At 42.4% G+C, this 22,693-nt stretch overlaps 1 protein-coding gene across 4 annotated transcripts in view; it reads right to left on the reverse strand.

Moving 5' to 3' along the window:
- The window catches only part of RHOT1 (ras homolog family member T1), an 87,941-nt gene that overhangs the window by 15,075 nt on the left and 50,173 nt on the right, over positions 1-22,693 (reverse strand). For 2 of the 4 annotated variants that reach the window (XM_033961228.1, XM_033961230.1), the window contains exons 15-19: positions 20,188-20,318; positions 18,289-18,372; positions 16,435-16,554; positions 15,561-15,763; positions 5,783-5,905 (exon numbers count right to left, since the gene is read on the reverse strand). In XM_033961228.1, coding sequence (XP_033817119.1) covers positions 5,783-5,905; positions 15,561-15,763; positions 16,435-16,554; positions 18,289-18,372; positions 20,188-20,318 — 661 coding nt within the window. The remainder of the gene's footprint in view (positions 1-5,782; positions 5,906-15,560; positions 15,764-16,434; positions 16,555-18,288; positions 18,373-20,187; positions 20,319-22,693) is intronic. The other 2 variants (XM_033961229.1, XM_033961232.1) reach the window with 2 other exon arrangements.

A 22,693-nucleotide genomic window follows, 5' to 3' on the forward strand; every position in this document is an offset into this window, starting at 1 on the left:
TTTTTTTCCTTTTAATATGGGATTGAACGGTAGACAAATTCACACAATGCAATATTTAGATCTTTCATTCAGCTGTGAAGGTTAATGTTCAGTGTGTCACATAGGTGGACATTGTGTGCCAGGTGTGTCACGACAAAACAAAGATAGAGAACCACTGAATTAAACGACTTCTCCAGGATCAGAGTACACAAGAGTTGCCACTGCTGAGTCAGACCAGTGCAGATGAGGTAATGCCCATAATGCCCAGCAGTCAGCTCACGCGGCGGCCCTCTGGTCCAAGACCAGCACCCTAACTGAGACTAGCCCTACCAGCGCCTGTTCTTGTTCAGCAGGAACTTGTCTAACTTTGTCTTGAATCCCTGGAGGGTGTTTTCCCCTATAACAGCCTCCGGAAGAGCGTTCCAGTTTTCTGCCACTCTCTGGGTGAAGAAGAACTTCCTTACATTTGTACGGAATCTATCCCCTTTCAATTTTAGAGAGTGCCCTCTCGTTCTCCCTACCTTGGAGAGGGTGAACAACCTGTCCTTATCTACTAAGTCTATCCCCTTCAGTACCTTGAATGTTTTGATCATGTCCCCTCTCAATCTCCTCTGTTCGAGGGAGAAGAGGCCCAGTTTCTCTAATCTTTCTGGAGTATAAAGCAACTTCCTAGGATACTTCAAATTAGGGTTACCAGATTTTACTTACATAAAATCCAGATCCATAGACCCACCTCCAGGCCCGCCAAGTTCCATCCATCTCCGCCCCATTATACCCACACCACGCCTCCCTCTACCTGCTCGTCGGGAGGGAGGGCATCTGCGCATGCCCTGCCTGATGCGATCTGCTTTTCAAAACCCAGGACAAAATGCCGGGTTTTGAAAAGCCATCTGGACGCCCAGACATGCCCTCTAAAAAGAGGACATGTCTGGGTAAATCCAGACGTCTGGTAACTCTACTTCAAATCATACGTACAGTGCATTATTGATGCACAATTTCATGTATCCGTGGTTGCATCCATTGTGATCACTATTCACGCCATATGTCCGTGTATTCACAGACCTGCTCTTCCATAAACAGCTTTCTTTGCTTTCACTTTCACTTCACAGTCTGGCATTTGCTTCCGGATGTGGCCCCCAAGTGTCCAGAGGGTGAATTACAAGCTTCTGCAGGTACTCCAAGTGCTGTCCCATGCAGGAACCTACCGGTACCCCTATTTTCCCAATAGGATCATTTATATTCACTTTCGGTTTTGAGGCACGATGTGAACAGCTGGAACCTAACCTCTATTTTCCCATGGATGCGTTTTATGATTTGCGGTTTGCAAACATTTTTGTGAACCATACTACCACGAATAACGAGAACGGACTGTATTATTTCTGCAAGCACCATGCAAGACATACTTCTCTCTTCTAAAGAATGTCAAACAAGAAATGGAGCACTGCATTCAGGAGGTGATCATAACCAACAACTCTTGAATAAATGCATAAAGCCAAAAATATTCACTTTGGCTAAGAAAGATAAACCTTAATTAAAGACCAAAGGGAGAAACAAAGCCAAGGAGAACGAGCCAATTAATTGCCAAGTACCTAATACTGCAGCTTTGTCTCATCCAAATTCTTTGTGGTATAAAAACAACAAGCAGGTTATGCAGGCCAAAGAAAACAGAAACGTCTCCAGGGACTCCAAAATGGAGAGAGCAAATTCTATTGAGCTAATCTGCTAAAGAGTAAAATTACAGAAAGCACCAATGGCAGGGGAAAGGGATTTGACTGTCTTGCAATAGAGAATGACACAGGAACAAATTTTTCCCTGTCCTCGTGGGAACTAATTTTCCCACCCCGTCCCCGCAAGTTCTTTTCCTGTCCCTGCCCCATTCCTGCAAGCTCTGTCCTTATCTGCACAAGCCTCAAAAACTTTAAAATCATAAGCAGCAGCATTCTAGAGCTCAGATTATGATGTCATAATGCCTCATTCCACCAATGCCTAAGCTCCGCCCTCATCTGCACAAGCCTCAAACACTTTAAAATCCTAAGTAGCAACATTCTAGAGCTCAGATTGTGATGTCATAATGCCTCATTCCACCAATGCCTAAGCTCCATCATCACCTGCACAAGCCTCAAACACTTTAAAATCACAAGTAGCAACATTCTAGAGCTCAGATTGTGATGTCATAATGCCTCATTCCACCAATGTCTAAGCTCCGTCCTCATCTGCACAAGCCTCAAACACTTTAAAATCATAAGTGTTCAAGGCTTGAGATATTAAGGCAGAGCTTACAGGAATGGGGCAGGGACAGGGACAAAATTCACAGGGACGGGATAAGGAAATTGAGTTCCTGCGGGATGGTGACAAATTTGTCCCCATATCATTCTCTATCCTGCAATACACTAAATTATCAAATGAGTGTGATCATTCTAGAGCCCCTTGGTGGGAAGCCTTGCTCTGGTTGAATTAATTTACATATGATGCCCATTGCTTCTTGCATGTTCCTCAGTTCTGGAATAGATTTCTTCTGAAGTTAGTTGTTTTTTCTTTTTTTTAAATCACCAGCTGGCTAAAATCTTATTTGAGGCAAGATTCCAGACACCAGCATGCCCAACAGGAAGAGATCTGGTATGAATTTGTCAGAGCTAAATGCTGCTTTCCACAACCCAAAGGATAAATCAATGATTCAAATCAACTAATGAATAAATATAAAACAAAACCCCCAGAAAATTCTGGTGATGCTCAAATAAAATGTGACAGAGCCTGCCTGTCATGATACTTATGATTGCCAGGTAGAAAATGGGTCAATTTTCATGCATAAGAACTCTGGTCAAAAAGAAGTGAAACAATGCAGCAAAAAGAGGGAATGTGCCAGCCGGACAAATGAAAATGAACACCTAAGGTAAAAAAATAAAACAGCGGTGTTTAGGTGACTTGTTGTTGAGCACGCATGCAGCGCCTTCCTGTCTACAGGGCCCTGGGCAGTTCAAACCTACAATTCCATAAAAAAAGGTAAAAATCTCAGGCTCTAGCCAATTCAAGGTGTTTTTTTTAATCGCTCAGGGCACCTGGTCAGAGTGTCCAGTCTTGAACTTTGTTTTAAAGCGACTGTCGTTTTGGAACAAAGCAGCTCTCATCACTGCCGCACAATGGTAATCGGGGGCTTCTCGCATAATGTTATGCTACGCATGTCGTCTGCGGAAATGCATTGAACTCACAAATATTCCTACTGCACCAAGGGCATGCACTAAGTATTTTGCCTGATAAAGTACTGTATGTACTCGAACACAAACCAACCCAAATACAAACCAAGGCAATCTTTTTTTTTTTTTTCCCCCCACCAAAAAAGGAGGAAAAAAGTTGACTCAAATATAACCCGGGGGATTTATATTCAAGTGCTCTGCCTTGCACCCAGCCCTCCTTTCCTCCCTCCTTCCTTCCCCAGCCCCCAATGCCCATAACAGGCCTGCCTGAAGCTCTGGTGGTCCAGCGGTGAGTCGGGACAGGAGCTGGAAGCCTCGGTGGCCATTTTTAATGCGGAGAAAGAATGGGCAGAAGTGGGACTCGCTTCTGCCCCAATGCGCCATTAGACCACCAGAAAATCTGAGGGTTTTTTTTAAACTCTTGCTTGGAAGGAAGGGAGGGAATGCTAGCTGCTGACCGGTGGGGGTGGGGTCATGGGCGCAGGTACACGCTGAAGTCTGCCGGTTTGGGGATGGCTGGTGGCGGTAGAAAAACTAAAATAGAAACTGAGACTCCATTTTTGGCCCCCAAATCTTGGTTTATATTCGAGTATATACAATCATTTCCAGGCAGAAGAGAAACCCCCTCACATAAAATGTCTTCTTTTCCTCCCAATGATTCAAAACCCAAATCATATTTTAATTCTTCTACTCAACAAATGAAAAAAAGGTATTTTATTTTTAGTCAAAAGATCTGCAACCCCTCCAACCTCTTTAACCAGATTGTATCCCTAGCACACAAACTGAGCTATACTTTACAAAATTTGTTTTCATTATACCTCTACTGCTCACAGTAATCTTACATGAGTATGTAACAGTGATGTGAGAGTCTGCCTGTCTTATTTTTCGGTACATAACTAAGCTAATTACAACATCTGAACTAAATACCTAAAGGCTGGGTGATACTGTGCTGAAATATGAAAACTTCTTGCTACATTTATTCAGTCTGAAGGTTTGAACTCCCATCCACTTACTGGGTCAGTGTAAGAGAATTTAACTTGTTAGTAATTAAGGTTATCAGAGGCAAGGATTTAACAAACACAACCTGCTGGTCTATTGCTATCAACCAGATTTTCAAAGTTAACCCTTTCCCCCCCTTATAAAACTACCGTATTTTCACGTAGATAACGTGCACCCGTGTAAAACGCGCACACGGGTATAGCGCGCGGGAAACTGTAATTTATGTAAATAAATTTTATATACCGCGCATGCCACCCCGACTCTCCTTTCGCCCGCCCCTCCTCTGGCCACCCCGACTCTCCTTTCGCCCGCCACGACTCTCCTCTCCCCCTTGAAGTCCTGTCCCCACCCTGAAAGCCTGATGCCCCCCCCCCGACGTCCGATTCACCCCCCCGCAGGACCGCTCACACCCCCACCCCGAAGGACCGCTCGCACCCCCACAGCCTCCCGACCCCCCTCCCATCACGTAGAAGCTCCTACCATTGTCCTGCTGCTTTCTCTTGGCGGTCCCGGCCCTTCTGTAAGCCCTGCGTCTGCGCTGCTTCCTCTTCTGGCGGTCACGCCCTTTCTCTGACGTCAGAGAAAGGGCGGGACTGCCGGAAGAGGAAGCAGCGCAGACGCAGGGCTCACAGAAGGGCCGGGACCGCAAAGAGGAAGCAGCAGGACAACGGTAGGAGCTTCTACATGATGGTGGGGGGGGGGTCGGGAGGCTGTGGTGGTGCGAGTGGTCCTTCGGGGTGGGGGTGCGGGTGGGAGTGCGTGCGAGCGGTCCTTCGGGATGGGGTGCGGGTGCGTGCGAGCGGTCCTTCGGGGTGGGGGGGTGAATCGGACGTCGGGGGGGGGAACTATGTAAAAAAAAGTTGTAAAACGCGCTCACGCGTATAACGCGCAAGGTTATGCACGGTTTGTAAAAATCGTGTATAACGCGCGTGTTATATGCGTGAAAATACGGTACTCTTAGCTTCAAAGGACAGATAATACTGTATTTGCTGAGAAGCAATTAGATCAGTCAACTCTGCCTTCTCCAGCAAGCAAATTCCCTCTGTGTGGGACATACCCAGTGACCTTGCACTTAAAATCAGGACAGCTTTTAAGAACCATGAGCAGGTGGTATTTTGTTTTTTTCAGGAAGGGGCTGCTGGTTAAGCTATGGATTTACTTACAACATATCCACTGCTAATGGGCCCGGTCTATAGCTTACCAGTTATTAATAAAGGGACCATCAGGTGACCCTTGACCTGATGCACCCTCGGTGAATAACAGCTGCACACATTTACAGCTAAAAACAAGCAGATTTATCCTAAAGTTACGGGCTCTGATTGTTTTCATTCTGATATTTAAGGAAAACATGCGTGCTGTAGAGCTTCACGGATGGTTTTACCTCTTTTTCTGAGACGTTCAAATACTCTACAAAAAGGTAATCAAAAGCACACTGATGGAAAGTTATCTGCCAAACAGCCGCAGTTGGAAGCTCTAGGCATAGAGGGGCCATTTCATAGGCAAGCACCAGCCTCTGCGCAGGTCAGGTGGATATGAAGTAGAAATCTACACAGTGAGTTAAGCTGCGAGTTGGTTAAGACATACGGCTTGTACCCATAAATAAAGTTAAAGACCTGTTAAGAACCGCAGTGAAGAGCTTGTTCTTTACGCACTGCAGCAAGTCTGAGTTGAGGAAGCTCTGACAGAGGCAGAATGCGCACCTGTTGCAGGCACACATACAGCGTAACCGGGCGTGGCTGCGGAGACACACAGAAGGACAGCGGTTCAGAATGGGCACGCACCAGGGCCGCGCCAAGCACAACAGGACGGAAGGAGGAGAAATGTCTGGGAGGAAAACTAAAGCCACAGCTCAGTATCTGACCCAGTTCCAACCCGAAAAGAAATTCAGTTAACATTTCTCTCATGTTTAAAGCAGCATTGCCTCTTGGCTGTTCTCTTTTTATCGCTTTAATTCCTTTGAAATTTCGGCTACAATGTAGAACTTTTTCTAGCCTGGGTCAATTCTGGAAAGAGTCGGGACCCTCACGTTTCCTCCTCTGCGTTTGTGGTATCCTATCCTCTCTCACTGCCTTTATCTTTATATCCAGAGCGCACTGGGAGATCAGAAAGATTTTTTTGATCACCCGTGTCAAGGCAGGTGTGGTAAAACAACTTTAAGAGGGGCGGTATTTAAATTAGAGCCTCCCAGAAAGAAATAGTTGCATTACTCAGACAGGTATAAAAGCACCAATTTATCTTTCAAATTTTAGCCCAGAACTGAGCAAGTGCTGCTTTATCCATGTTTATTGGCAAATATCTCATTTAAAATGTACTTCCTTTTATATTTTGCACTTGAATGTAACTCACCTGGAACTACAAATGATAAAAAAAAAAAAGCATGAACTAAATCCCTTCTCTTTATGCTAATGCAGAGAAAAATACCTTTAACTAGAACATGACAGGAATTGCAGCAATACCAGGGAGGATGTCAAAATCACTGGAGCTGCACAGCCATAGGCAACACCCCACAGCTGGCTTAAGGTGGTCAAGTCCCTTCAGGTAAGGCAAAAATAGATCTCGACAGCCATGTCAATTCACAGAACCATCATCCCTGGTATTGCCCATTTAAAATTGAGAAGTGCAATGTTCAATTATATGCTTTGGAAATCAGAGGGACCAGTTAGGGCACTGGGTCTTTGACCTGGGGGCCGCCGCGTGACCCAGCAGCGGCTTTTCTTATGTTCTCTGTAGACTCTACACAAGAGGCTGAAAGGAGCAAATCACATATCAAAGAGGTTCGGAAGATTTATTCAATAAAAAGGTGATCTGTCGTAAATACGGATAATAATTCTAAGATAGACTCTATACCGGACACAGCACTGGGTTATGATGGATTTTTGAAAGAGTATAAATAATAGGAGTTACAGGATGTTCAACTCTTAGACAATCATAGTCTTTGCTTGAAAAAGATCCCCCTTGTTTACCTTTTTTTGAAAGAGAGTCTATTCTTTTCTTAATTATTTTTTGTAAAGTCTTATAAAAATTACTGAATATCCTGTAACCCTATTATTTATTACTCTCTTCCAAAAATCCACAAATCTCTCATGAACCCTCCTCCGAGGATCTGTCTTCCAATCATTATCCATATCCATGGACAAATTTTCAAGACCTAGGATATTTAAAGGGCTTTTATTTATTCAATTTTCTATACCGTTCTCCCAGGGGAGCTCAGAACGGTTTACATGCATTTATTCAGTTACTCAAGCAGTTTTTCCTCTCTGTCCCGGTGGGCTCACAATCTATCTATTGTACCTGTCAATCTATCTATCGTACCTATCACAAGACTTACCTCTAGTCTAAGGACTCCCATACCAGTGGACACAGACTGCCTTAGCATCCATCTGGATGTCTGACATCAGCAAGGGAGAGGTCCTCGGAGGCCTTTCAAAAGTAACCCAAGCTGCAGAACATGGCCCATGGACGTGTGGCTAAAATGGCACGACATGCCTCTTTGGAGCCCCTGAGGAGCAGGAATTTATGTCCATTTCTCAGGATGGAAAAAAAGAAAGCAAGAATGGCATCAACCATCGTTAAGTGCCCTATGGATCGACATCTTTGCCCTGTTAGGATGATGCCAATCTCCGGAAATATGTATACAACGCCATCTCCTGTTTCACTATCCTTGAAGGAACTGTCACCTCCTCCTCAACCAAGAACAGCCTTTTCAAAGGTAAATGCATCTAAAATTCATATGGGTATAGACTCCTCTACAGAGTGTGTGGTGCAGTGGTTAAAGCTCGACACTCTGGGGTTGTGGGTTCAAACCCACATTGCTCCTTGTGACCCTGGGCAAGTCACTTAATTCTCCCATTGCCCCAGATACATTAGATAGATTGTGAGCCCACCAGGACAGACAGGGAGAAATGCTTGAGGACCTGAATAAATTCATGTAAACTGTTCTGAGCTCTCCAGGGAGAACGGTATAGAAAATTTAATAAATAGTGTGAAATGTTTCAGCCTATGATAACCAGAACTGGTATTGTGACATCATAATGCCTCATTCCACCAATAAGAGCCAACCTCATCAGTGATGTCACAATGGCTGGATTGAACTACACTTGGATCACTTTTACTACGTCTTATTTTCTAGAGTGGTGCAGTGGTTAAAGCTACAGCCTCAGCACCCTGAGCTAGTGGGTTCAAACCCACGCTGCTCCTTGTGACCCTGGGCAAGTCACTTAATCCCCCCATTGCCCCAGGTACATTAGAGAGATTGTGAGCTCACCAGGACAGACAGGGAGAAATGCTTGAGGACCTGAATAAATTCAGGTAAACTGTTCTGAGCTCCCTTGGGAGAACGACACAGAAAATTGAATGAATAAATAAATAAATAAAAATAAAACATATTAGTGCTTTGGGTGGAGCTTCTCAGGGGAGCTTGGGTGTTTCTAGAACTCCTCTTCCTGAGCCGGTACAAATGAAATCCGAGATGAATTTTAAACTTGTTTCTCAAGACAAGCAGATTATCTTTCAGGATATTTGGCAGGTTGTCACCCAAATTGAACACTTCAAAGCTCTAAGTTATGCCACTTCTCACATAATATTACTATCAAAGTTGCTAAACGTGATTCTAGATTAACTGAATTTGAGAACATGGCAGCTTCAAATGTTAAGGACGCTAGGAGTGGCCTAGTGGTTAGGGCTGCAGATTCCAAGCCCAGAACTGCTCCTTGTGACCCTGGGCAAGTCACTTAACCCTCCATCGCCCAAGGTACATTAGTTAGATTATGAGCCCACCAGGACAAATAGTACCTGACTTAAACTGCCTCGGCTATATAAACACTAACTAACGAAAATCTTAGATTTTTGAATTTTCCGATTTCACATTCCGTAGCCCCTCTGGAACTTTTGAAGGTGCATTTAAAAGAATTTTGCAGTATCCGCCTAAAGACAATTTGTCTCTCTAGAATATTTATGATGTTCCTTAGGGGTCCAGGAGTCATGGCAGAAGAGGAAGCTACTGATCAACTAGAACTCCTGATAGCTTGGACATTTTGCAGTTTTTAGAATCTTTTAATGATTATATAGCCAAGCAGGCTACACTATTACCGTGTTTCCCCCAAAATAAGCCCTCGCATGATTTTTAAAGATGCTCCTAATATAAGCCCTAGTTATGATTCCCCCCTGAATGTCCCCAACACTCCCCGACTCCATCCCTGACACTAGTGCAGCCCGATTCGTCAAAAAAAATCAGACTCGTCAATTCAATGACCCCCCAACCCTGGTGAAACCTGACATACCTCTGCTCCAAGGCCTCCTAAAGCAGCAGTGGGGGCAGTGCTCTGAATGGGCTATTTTGTGGCCTTCCCCGTTGGAACCTTCCCTCTGCTGCTGCTGTTTTTGGAGGTCTCAAGGTGGAAGGGTCGGTGGGGTTCTACTGCACAGGGGGATGGGAGGGAGGGGAGGAAAGATGTTGCACATGGGGGGAGGAGAAAGAAAAGAGGAAGAATTGAGGTGGAGGAGAGGGAGAGAGGATTGTTGTACATGAAAAAAAATAAGATATCCCCCGAAAATAAGCCCTAATGCATTTTTTGAAGCAAAAATTAATATAAGACCTGGTCTTATTTTTGGGGACACAGTACAGTCAAACCTCAGTTTGCGAGTAACGTGGTTTGCAAGACGAGCAAAACACTCCAGCAAACTTTAACTCGCAAGACTGATAAAACTGATAAAAGGTATGGAAAACTTTTCATACGCTGATAGGTTGGAAATACTGGGGCTATTCTCCCTGGAAAAGCGGAGACTTAGAGGAGACATGATAGAAACCTTCAAAATCCTGAAGGGCATAGAGAAGGTAGACAGGGACAGATTCTTCAGACTGTGGAGAACCACAAGTACAAAGGGGCACTCGGAGAAATTGAAAGGGGACAGGTTTAGAACAAACGCTAGGAAGTTCTTTTTTACCCAGAGGGTGGTGGACACATGGAACGCGCTTCCGGAGGTTGTGATAGGCCAGAGAACGCTACAGGGGTTCAAGGAAGGTTTAGATAGGTTCCTAAAGGATAAGGGGATTGAGGGGTACAGATAGAAGCAGAGGTAGGTTATAGGAATAGTCAGGGACCACTTCACAGGTCATAGGCCTAATGGGCCGCCGCGGGAGCGGACCGCTGGGCGCGATGGACCTCTGGTCTGACCCAGTGGAGACAACTTCTTATGTTCTTAAGACGAGCGCGCACGTCACATGTAAGCACACACAATGTCGATGACGGCACTTGTCTCAAATACTGACTCGGGGTTCTCCAAAGTGGTACGGAAAAGGAGGCAGGCGGACGGCAGAGGCTTGGGAGAAGAGCTGCGTTGTCACCTGCTTCCAGAAATAAAGGAAAGACTCTCATTTTAGTATACGGGGTACTTTTTTTTTTTTAATAAATACGGTACATTGGTCACTTTGAGTTTTTGGGTTGTGGAACGAATCGTCTGAGTTTCCATTATTTCCTATGAGGAAATTTGCTTTGATATACGAGTGCTTTGGATTACAAGCATGCTTCTGAATTATGCTCGTAAACCAAGGTACCACGGTAGTTACCTTTAAAACTGAAAATGAAAAGAGATCTATCTTGAAATTATATTTTTCTAAGAAACAAGCCTTGCTTTGTGGTCAACAATTGACAATATTTCCAGATGTGGCCAGGTAAACTCAGTATTGTAGGAAACAGTTTCTTTAGCTTAAGCCTAAAGCTTTAGCTGTAGGGGGCCACATGGAAATAATAAATGTTTTCTCAGATCCCACCCATTTGGAATTTTTTCTTTTAAATAAACCTGTTGCTCAAGATGGTCATACTTAGTAATTTCCAATAGTTGGAGAATAAAAGGATGACAATTAGTAAGATTTTTTTTTTTTCTGTCCAAAGTTACCATTATAGATTTCATAGTTACCTTTGTTATTGTAGGTCCATTTACATGAGGTTATTCCCATAATGTGGTCTGTAACTAAACTAAATTCTATTAATGAGTATTTCTAATAAGCTCTTTTTGCTTCTTCATATATTAATGCAAGGTATATGGAAAGATGGAAATAATAAGAATCCATTCTGAGGTAGCAGCTGCATGAAAATGGAAAAGGCGAGGTATAGTTTTCCCAGAAAAACAGGAAACTTAGGCCTTTACAGAGAAAACCAAAAAGGATGTATGTTCTCCATAGAATAACACATACATGATCATTAGCAAAGGTCATACAGAAGTTATAAGGATAGAAAAAATGAAATACTGCCAGCGTTATTCACATTGGCAAATGTAACCCAGTCTCGGACCAGAGGTCATGGCCTGAAGCTGAGAGGGGACACGGCCAGGACAAACGTCAGAAAGTTCTGCTTCACACAGCGAGTAGTGAACGCCTGGAACTCTCTCCCGAAAGAGCTGGTGGAGGAAACCACCATTCTAGGATTTAAGGGAAAATTGGACGCACATCTTCTTGCAGAAGACATTGAGGGATACGAGTGACCATTGTATTCGCCAGGGTGTGCCTGGCTGAGCCTCCGCGTGTGCGGATCGCCGGACTAGATGGACCCCAGGTCTGATCCAGTGCAGGCATTTCTTATGTTCTTAGGTTCTTAACATTTGGCAGATTTATGTTTTAAGTGTACACTTACATAATGTGTTCCCGGGAAGAAAGTCATGTGATCAACTTTGCCATTGTATTCTAACATATGGTAATTATTACAATGATGTCAGTTTAGGTATAAATGTCCTTGTTCTAGAGCCTTCCTTGGGAGAGAAAGAAAAATGGATAATATGCATAGCTCTCCCAAGATATGAAAGCCATTAATAAATATGAATTTGATTGTTATATGGCCTCCATGTCCGCTTTAGTTGAATTTACAGAACAGGATCCCTTGCCCATTCATATTAGGAGAGGGAGCCCATTCTGACAATTCTTTCTGCCCGTCTGTTCAAGTCTCCCAGCCTGGCTTGAGCGTTGTATATTTCTTTATAAGCAGAAAAGCATACCTAACACACAAATAAAGGTTTTTTTGCGTGCAAGATCACCTTTGATGAATAAATCTTTTGAACTCCATTGATGTGTGAGCTGCTCCTTCTGACCCCCCAATTAAGTGGTTTTATAAGATCAGTCTGTGAGGGTTAATACTGAGGTAATTAGGGCCTATAGTTTAATTATTAAAATCTTTGGAGGGGGGGAGGAATGGAAGGGTGAAGGCTGGCCTAGTGTGCCCTTGCACTGGCTCTGGTAACACCCAAGTCTGAATCAATTTAAGTATAAAAAAGGTAATGTCACACCGTCTCCCAGCAAAAGAAAAAGGTTTACCTTCCACAGGAAAGAATAGGCTTCTAATGAAAGAACAGCAATGGAATAGATCTACATTTCCAAAAGAAACCCAAAATAGACAGAAATACTGCATACTTATTTAGGGTCCTGGTCAACATGTCTAAAATAGGAGAAATTCAAAGAAAAAACACAATTTTTTAAAAAAAATCTATGGTCGTAGTTGGTTTTGTAAACCAACTTTACATTTGAAGACAAAATTGAAATTTTCCACGGTTAGCAAATGCCAGCTGTCATACTGGTTTCAAAATGTGATTGTCATTATACTTTCTGTAACACACAAAACCACCACCTACCACACAGAGGGATGAAGAGCACCCTTAGCAACAGAAAGCGATAGAAGAACCTTAGCGCAAGTTTCATAAAGACTGTGGTATCCTATTTACATTCAGCATTTGTTTATCTGACCCTGTGGCTCACCCGTGAAGGACACGCAACAAACGGAACACTGAGTCACTTTTATTTTTGCTTAAATGCATCGCCTTCCTACGCCCAAAATGCAGCAGAACAAAGCGGTTCTCTCTCGATATAGATGTTTTGCAAATGTGATGTTTGCTGTTCTTGACTCTAACTGTAATGCCAGTACTTTTTGATACTACAGTCTGTTTTCGCCATTCGCAGCCGTATGGCTCATAAAAATGTTTGGGAACTGCGAAATTGCAAATAATGAAATGCAGAGTCTATGGGAAAACAGAGGTTAGGTTCCAGCAGTACACCTTCTGCCTCAAAACTGTGGAAAGTGAACAGTGGATCCTATTGGGAGAATGAGGTTAGGTTCCTTCACGGGACAGCAGAAATCAGTAAAGAGTTCCATTAAAGCTTATGTTATTCCATAGTATCCCTTTCCCTCTATATGGTAATGCGCCTTTAGTTTTGTTCCCATATGTTGTGGAGAAGAAGAATATTACAGAGCAGTTATTTACAGAATATTTTCCCATATCCAAGGGAATAAGATAAGTAAAAGCTGAATTAAAGATCCTTTTAATTCAAGCAGAAAAAGAGAGGAATAATTTATCCACAGATGTTAATACTGTAACCAATCAAACGTTAGTTTGGAAATCATTTGAAGGCTTCCTGGTTAAGGAAATTTGTAGGAAAATAATGGTTACAATTCATATATAGATTAGGTAAGATATTACCTAATATGAAACAGTTATGGATATACTGTAATCCAGGGGTCTCAAAGTCCCTCCTTGAGGGCCGCAATCCAGTCGGGTTTTCAGGATTTCCCCAATGAATATGCATGAGATCTATGTATATGAACTGCTTTCAATGCATATTCATTGGGGAAATCCGGAAAACCCGACTGGATTGCGGCCCTCAAGAAGGGACTTTGAGATCCCTGCTGTAATCCCTAATTATAACGGGCCTCTTTTTCTGTACTCCACATAGAACTAGCTTTGGTAATTGCAAAATAAAGCAAATCATCCTCCAAGAAGGATCTTAACTGGGCACAGGTTGATTTGGTATTTATCTGCTTTCATTTACTAAAATACTAAAAACAATTATTTAAAATTATTTATAACCCGCCTATCCACAAATCTAAGCGGAGAACAATAAATCACATACAAAATCGTACAAAAAATACATCACATTAAAAAACAGCATAAAAAAAGAACTGCATATCCTCAAACTGTCACCGCACTTGTGCCATGAGAGTGCGAAACCACAATTTTAACCCTCATACTAAAATGCATAAAGAAGAACTACCGTATTTTCACGCATATAACGCGCATGCGTGTATAACACGCATACGCATATAGCGCGCGGGTCCAAAGCATGTCTGTAAAAATTTTTTATATAGCACGCACGCGCATGCTGCTATAACCTCCTCCCACTCCCGCTTACTCTTCTGGCCTGCGAACCGGCCTCCTCCCCCCCGCTCGCATCACCCCCCTCCCCCGCGATCCTACAACCCCCCCAGCACCGCAAAATATCTCTTACCCGATTGGGCACCGGCACCAGCACCAATGCACAGGACGTGCCAGTGCCCGAAGATCCTCCCTCGTTGTGCTGGGCTGGGCTGTGCAGGGAGATCCTCCTTCTTCCCTGTGCCGGGCTGGACTGGGCTTTGAGCATTTGCGCATGCTCAAAGCCTTCTGGTCTCGCTCTCTCCGAGATTCTCAATCTGAGAATCTCGGAGAGAGCGAGATCAGAAGGCTTTGAGCATGCGCAAAAGCTCAAAGCCCAGTCCAGCCCGGCACAGGGAAGAAGGAGGATCTCCCTGCACCGCACAGCCCAGCCTAGCCCACGGTTTGTAAAATCGTGTATAACGCGCGTTATATGCGTTAAAATACGGTACACATCCTCAAACTTTCACAGCGTTTGCACAAAAGAAGCGCTCAAACAGCACAGTTTTTACCCCCTTCCTGAAATGCCAAAGCATATTAGATTGTCGCAACAAAAGAGGTAAGGCGTTCCACAACGCCGGGCCTTGCACAGAAAGCATAGATTTACGGTTCCCTGTAAGCCTCATGGCCGCCAATGACGGAATTTCTAATCTCAAACTACCTGCCAACCGCAAATCACGGGACGAACAATGCCACTGAAAGAAAGAGCGAACACTTGACGGACAATTAGGCTGCAACACCTTAAACATCACACGCAGAACCTTGAATTTGACCCGCATACCAACAGGCAGCTCTCGAAGAGGACCTTTCAACACAACGAAACGGTCTTTTATCAGGAAGAGAGGACAGCTAGCTGCAGGGCATCTAATCAAGTGCTGAATGCATTTAGGCCATCCTGATCTCAAAACGGACCGATTGCGGTTCCGTCTTACCACATCCTAATGAGGCTGTGAAAGTTTAAATTAGTAAAAGTAATCTTGAAGGCACCGCCACCTTGTCTATAAATGTTTACATTAGAAATGGAGAGTCATACCATTGCACCTCAAGGGCAGGGAAGGTCAGCTTTGCAGAATCTCACAACCTGGCCAACAGAAGCTTCTCTCTCTCTGTTGCTAAGCAACTCTTAGGAAGACAGAATTATGTCCACTCTTGTGATCACCAATGGCATGCAGCGTCCTACGCCTCGTGCAGCACCAGGCACAGGAAGCATTCGGCACTTACGGATACATGGCCATGGTCGTCAGCTTCACAAAGATGTCTTTGCTTGGGACATCAGCAGTGTTGCAAGTGAATGCCTGAGGTGGGGGCATCTTATGCTTCTTACAGAACTCGGCTGGAGATAAGTGGTATTCTTGTTTTTCCCCATGCAGGTCAGACTTTGCAGCTACTATTAAGCAAGGCGTCCTGCTATCCATGAAGTGCTGCTGTGAGTGAAAATTAAAAGCCCAGTGGAGTCATGAAAACCTAAACACATTTAACAACTGGTTATTTGTATAATTTTCACAATTATATGAGATATTAAAGTAATCAAACGTCTGATAAAAAGATACATCACAGTTCACTTCAACCTTTAGTGAACAGAAAGGTGAACAAGTATATCATCTTTGCACGTGGACTATAAAATTCTTTTAAAAATCAAAAGTAATCTAATTGGGTCAGCCCAATGTAGGAAGCCTGGATCTGACTTCCCATCCACCAGCATCTGGGGTTTCAGTAGTGGACTGGGAAAATATCGGTGTCTATGACCGCTTGAGCCTTTTACGAGCATCATTTGATTTCTGACTCCAGAAGCCTTATATCAGGGGTGTCAAAGTCCCTCCTCGAGGGCCGCAATCCAGTCGGGTTTTCAGGATTTCCCCCAATGAGTATGCATGAGATCTATTTGCATGCACTGCTTTCATGGTATGCTAATAGATCTCATGTATATTCACTGGGGAAATCCTGAAACCCGACTGGATTGCGGCCCTTGAGGAGGGACTTTGACACCCCTGCCTTAATATGATCAAGTCACCCCTGATTCAAGGTTGTGTACTTTCAAAATTTACTATTCTGAAATGTTTTTCGTTACAAATGGAGAGACAAAAATCCCACAAACCTTAAAGATTCTCGCACAATACTCAAAGGACTTTGGGTTGCCGATATCGTACACCAGACAGACAACATCACACATGGTATTAGCAGGAGACACACACTCTGATTCGGTGACTTGATGAAGCTTTGCCAGGAAAGGAGGGGATAAAGAGGGGATAAAAAAAGAAGCAGACGTTTCCATCAGATTGGTTTTGCAGATTTTATTAGATTAAGTTACAGTAGGTTTTAGAAATTATTGTCATACAGTTCAAACCTGCCTGAGTACATATGGAACAGTGAAAAAAAGGACTCTTAACTTTATCAAAAGATAATCTCACCCAAGGTATGTTTTGTTTTGGATGGGCTTTGTTAAAATATGTTTTCAAACACTGCTTATGCATTTCAATTTTTGGAGGATGGTGGGTACAGCTGATCTCAGCTGTCTTGCTTGCTTTAGAGCAGGGGTGTCAAAGTCCCTCCTCGAGGGCCGCAATCCAGTCGGGTTTTCAGGATTTTCCCAATGAATATGCATGAGAGCTATTAGCATACAATGAAAAGCAGTGCATGCAAACAGATCTCATGCATATTCATTGGGGAAATCCTGGAAACCCGACTGGACTGCGGCCCTCGAGGAGGGACTTTGAAACCCCTGCTTTAGAGTGAGGTGAGCAAATTACCATCCATGGCAGCCAAGGTCATGTCCTTTCCACCCGCAGGTTGAACCTGTGAGCTGGAGATGCTACTGTCAATAACCTTTCCACCTGGTTCCTTTACTTAGCCCTCCTACTTGATCAGTCCCTTCCCTAACAGGACCCTCAGGACCAAAAGTTTGCCCACCTCACTTTCCAGCATTCTGAGAGATTAGAAAGCTGTGTGCTGCCAGCGTCTCTCTATGATGAAGAAATACGTGGACAGGTGAGCAAGCAGGTTGTAGGCGATACATTTTAAGTTAGTCTGGCAAAAGGCAGCGCCTACAATTTGCTTCTTAACCTGTATTTGCAAATAACCAATGGACTAACATGGCTTCTACAACTTTCCTATTGTGAAGTCCACAGTTATCACTCCTGCCCACGAATAAATATATTTTTCTCCTAAATAAGAGAGCAACACACAGATTTTTCTTTTACTCATTATTCATGGTTCAGAAAATGGCACGGGCTCATTTCACTGCTTTAATTTGCCTCTCCCTGTTCGGGCACCACAAAGACAAAGTGACATAGCAGACTGAAGCACTGACCGTGTATAAAATGTAATTCGGTTCATTATGAAAAGATTTGAACAAGCACTGCAAGATTTGTTTACTTCAGTCTTCTGAAATATGGAAAGCGATTGGATCTAGTTCTCTACAATTATGAGCTTCTGGGTCAGTTCAGAGGCACAAACACGATAGCGATGGTTCGAAAGCCCAACTGGTTTTCAAGATAGCCAAAATTAACATTATTCATAAAAAGTTGCACACAGGATGATTTTGGTGACTCTGAAAATCAAAGCCAGGCCCGGTCCTTAAAGAATAGAAGCGACACCTCCAAATTAGAGACAGACAACATCATGTTAACACTATCTAGGTGGGGGAAGGCACGTAAAGGAAGTGGCTATATATCCAACCTGTCCTTGGAGTAGAATGACTCAAAGGATAAGAAAAAGTGCCTCGGAGTGAAGAAACAGCTCACAGCCTAAGCAGGAAAGGCACATGGCTTCATATCCCAGATTATAATTCAGAACAGAGCTTCAGCAGCAGCATATCTAAAACTATTAACCTTCCCCTCTAAATATATTTAGGTTGTCTTCCCTTCTCCCTGAGAATTCCCCTCTGCCGTCTCTCTCTAGAGAAACTCTTTCTTTGTATTAAATAAGATACTGTTTGTCCTCAGTAACTTACCAATAAATACTTTTCTTGACCATAGATATAGACCATGTTAATGGCATAGAAAGATTTATGATCCTCCCGGATTTGTTTCTGTCTCTATAAACAGACGTTTGAAACATAAAATTACACATAGTGAAGACAGAAAATGTCAGAGCAACCAGTGAGTCCATTCTGCCAATCCATCTGGCGCTCTTCATGTGACTGAATGAGGAGCTGAAAGTGAGCGAATGCAGAAGGAAAAAAAAAAAATCACCAGATAAACTTAGACATGTTGGTCCGGATTCTGTAACTGGCGCCCAAGTCGGTGGCTGCGATTGCCTATCAATCAGACTAGGGTGCCGGTTACAGAAACGCTCCAAGATAGGCGATTGAAATGTAGGCCAGGGCTACATTTCAGCCACCTGTCTTTGCCACTAGACCGCAGCAGCTGATCCCAGCAGGGGATTCCCCCCTCCCCTATCAGCTGAGCAGCAGGGATTCCCCAAAGCCGCAATTCTTTAACTGGCGCCCAAATTCTGGGCGTTGGTTACAGAATCGCGACTTTAGGAGTCCCTGTCACTCAGCTGATAATGGAGGGGGAAATTCCTTCACCGCAATCGGCTGAGGGAGGTCATGGCAGGTTACCCCCATACCTGACCTCAAATCAGCTGGCAGGAGATATGCCCACTCCCTCTGCCGGCACCCCCATCCCCCTGCTAACATCCCCGGCAGGATTACCCAGGCCTACATTTCAGCTGCCTATCTTGGTGTGATTCACGGCTAGCTTGGCGCAATAGATCGCCTACCACCACTTTGGGCGTTGGCCACACCTACTTTGGCATTAGGTGATCTTAAGCGCCAAGCTAGCCGCAATTCCAGCGGCCATTTTCGCTGCCTTTAATTTAGGCGTCGGTAGGTGCTTCAACCCTGCCGTTTCTAACCATTGGCAGGGTGCCTACCGACGCTTATATTTAGGCGCTGGTTATAGAATACAGGCCATTATGTTATGCTATATGTTATGCGTTATATCATGCATGGTCTTATATCCTGCTGAATCCTTGCAAAGTGGAGTTCTAAGTGGTTTATAGAAGTATGGGTAATGACAATTAAGTCAAAAGTAGAATCTCTAAATTCAGGCATTCAAAAGTTTACAGTGGCGAGAGGGGGAAGACTAGAGATAAAGCAACCTGTTACAACACAAATGGGCAGACTGGTACAATAGGACCACTTGGTCCATCTAGTCTCTCTGTTTCTCAATACCACCTACTCTATGCAATTACTGGAATGTACAGCCTATATTAAATGTCTGGGGACCATTAACAGACTTTTGTAATGACTGATAACATTTTCCCATAATAAGATATTTGTTAAGAGGGGATGTGGGTGGGTATTATTTTATTCATCTTATAATATGTATGAATTCATTAATATTTTTGACGTATTAGGTTGGATTTTCTGAAATGGGTAGGGAGGGATTGGGAGGATTTTCTATGTTAATTATAATTGTTTTACATAATATTCAAGATATTATAGAATATGAATATAAGAATGATATGTTGTACTTAAAGTGTTACATGTATAATTTTTAGAATCATTAATTGGAAAAAGGGGAGGGATGTATAACTTTTGATTATATATAATATATACTGTTTATAAATTAAGTTGTATTAATGATAGATACAATGATATATAGTAATTAATTATATCACTTGAATTTCAAACATTGTAAAAATTGAAAAATTCAATAAATAAAATTTAAAAAAAAAAAAAAAAGTGTTACATGTAGGAAAATCAAGTGTGTATTTATAAGATCATATGACTTTTTCTGGTACACTTGTAATATGCAAAACTGATTTAAAAAATTAAAAAAAAATGTACTCTACTGATTTCATCTAAACACGTTTAAAGCTTCAGCTACGAGACAATTCATACCGTTAAGTTTCTTCCCAGAAACGCCTGCAGGATACCACTTTTTCCACATCCTTTCATCCCAATCACGTTACATCGGAAGACGTTTCTCTGAGTCTGCCTCTTCTGGAGGTCTATCTTTTTATCTCGAGTCACTGCAGCAAATGAACACAAAACAGAAAACTAGGCCCGTGCAACCAGTGTATTAAAATCCATAAACAGAAATTGATAAAAACATATTTCTTTGTCCAGGCATTTTACTGAACAGAGACAATCTGGGACTTAATGGGAGCTTTATCTGCTGTCATGTTTCTATGATCTCTCAGAGAGAGAAAGAGATAATGGTTACTGCGGATGGGCAGACTAGATGGGGCATTTGGCCTTTATCTGCCGTCATGTTTCTATGTTTATTCATTACAGTTTATGTATGATGCAGATAATGTATCGTTGGCTTTGATGTAAGCTTGTTTTTAAGGTTATTATGAATGTTTTTATTGTAAGACGTCTAGGGTTTAGGGGGTAGGTTTATTCTCTTTATCATAAAATATAAATAAATTATCATAATAGTTGTTATATTGTGTGCAACTAACAAAATAAGGGGAGGGAAGGGGATTCATAATTGAATAATAGTTGATAAAATTATTAAATTTTATATGATGTCTAAAATTGTAGTAAGATATGTTGTATGTACAATATGTTATGGAGATATCAAGTGTATACTTAAGGTAATTGTATGAATTTTTATGATACACTTGTTGTTATATGAAAAAAATTAATAAAAAATTTTAAACAGAGAAAAAAAAATAAAAATAAATAAATAAAATCTAAATAAAGAGGAAATTTTTGACAGGCTTTCCTACTTGCAGAGCCTCTGTTACAGATGGAAAAGGGATTTTCTTGAAATCACATGGTCTGTGTATTTGTATAAATCTAGTATCATCTTATATGTCCCCCTGCTAGGCCCTGAAAATGCAGTGTGAATAGACCACCACACATTCAGAAGATATTGGAGATAAATACAGAGCATCCCAGAAGCCTTCTTTCCCTGCAGAAAGTAGTCAAAACAATACAATATCTGAAATTCTGCAAATTATAGGCAAGAGAGGAATTACTCATCAAAACATAAAGGGGTTTTAACTGCCTACAGATGCAACAATGCAAGGTTCAAAACAAAGAACTGGCAGCAACAAGTGCTATTCAGGGCACAGTCTTCTCATGAAGAAACGGGCACAGTTGACGATATTTACACCAAGTCCTGACTTTATAAGAGAATAGGTCCTCTGGGCAAAATGGCACCACGCACAAAAGAACAGGGGGGAAAAACTGTCTCTGGTACACTAGCTACCTTAATAGTCAATAGATCACAAGAGCTATTAAAAAGGCCTTTCTCCCAAATCTCCAGCCACCCCATCATCAACAGCAGCAGTTTGTCAGCTCCCAGACTGCCTTCTTTACTAAACAGGCTTCTCATGGGTCAATACTCGAATACATTTCAAGATATCACGTATAATCTTCCACATCCTATATGGAAATTCCGCAATGCCAGTCAGACTTATTCAATCCTTTATGGCCCACCTTGAACAGAAATCTTAGTAAATATCAGTTGAACTATCCCTCAACAAAAGGCCTAAAACACAAACGTACCTACAACACTATGGAGCTCATAATCAAAACTTAAACATGTCTAAAAAAAACCACCCAAATCGGCACTTGGACGACCTAAAACACAGGTCGCCCAAGTGCAGATAATCAAACTGAATTTCTAAACGTATCCAGGGACTTTTTATGCCTCTGAATGCTACTGTGTGCCCAAAGCTAAAAGGGGCTTATCTGGAGGAATGGTTAGGGCGGGATGTGGGCCGACGTAGACTTAGTCATCTTGTAGGGATAAACTTATATGTTGTGAGTTAGACAACGTAAAAGCAGGTATAAGTGCCATAAAGGTATCAAAAGTGACCAGATAACCACTGCAGAGACAACGTAAAGACACCCCCACACTCTCCCAGTGATCACTGACCCCCTCACACCGCCACAAAAAATCAGAATAAAAACTTGCATATATATATATATATACAAAATGGAACGTACAATAGCAACACAAAAAGGATATTTTGGTAAATTTCTGAAAATATGGGGACCATTAACAGATTTTTGTTTTTTGTTTTTTTTAAATTCTTTATTCATTTTAAAACTTTCATCAAGTGTACAAGAATTGCAACAAATAAAATAGATTTAAACACTTGTACATCTTATCATTATATCTTATAGTTAGAAATATAACCCTCCCCCTCCTATCCTGAGATCCCTTTAGTTATTTTCATATAATAGAAACCCACCCCCCACCCAACCCTTATCTTACATAGTTAAAAGAAAAATATTAGAAAATGGCATCAATCCTGACAATATGACGTTAATGGTTCCCAAATTTTAATAAAGTTTTTATAATTTCCATTCTGCACCGCTATTGATCTTTCCATTCTATATATGTGACAAACTGAATTCCACCAAAACTTAAAATTAAGCCTACTAC

Source organism: Geotrypetes seraphini, chromosome 10 (assembly GCF_902459505.1).
Source record: "Geotrypetes seraphini chromosome 10, aGeoSer1.1, whole genome shotgun sequence".
NCBI lineage: Eukaryota > Metazoa > Chordata > Amphibia > Gymnophiona > Dermophiidae > Geotrypetes > Geotrypetes seraphini.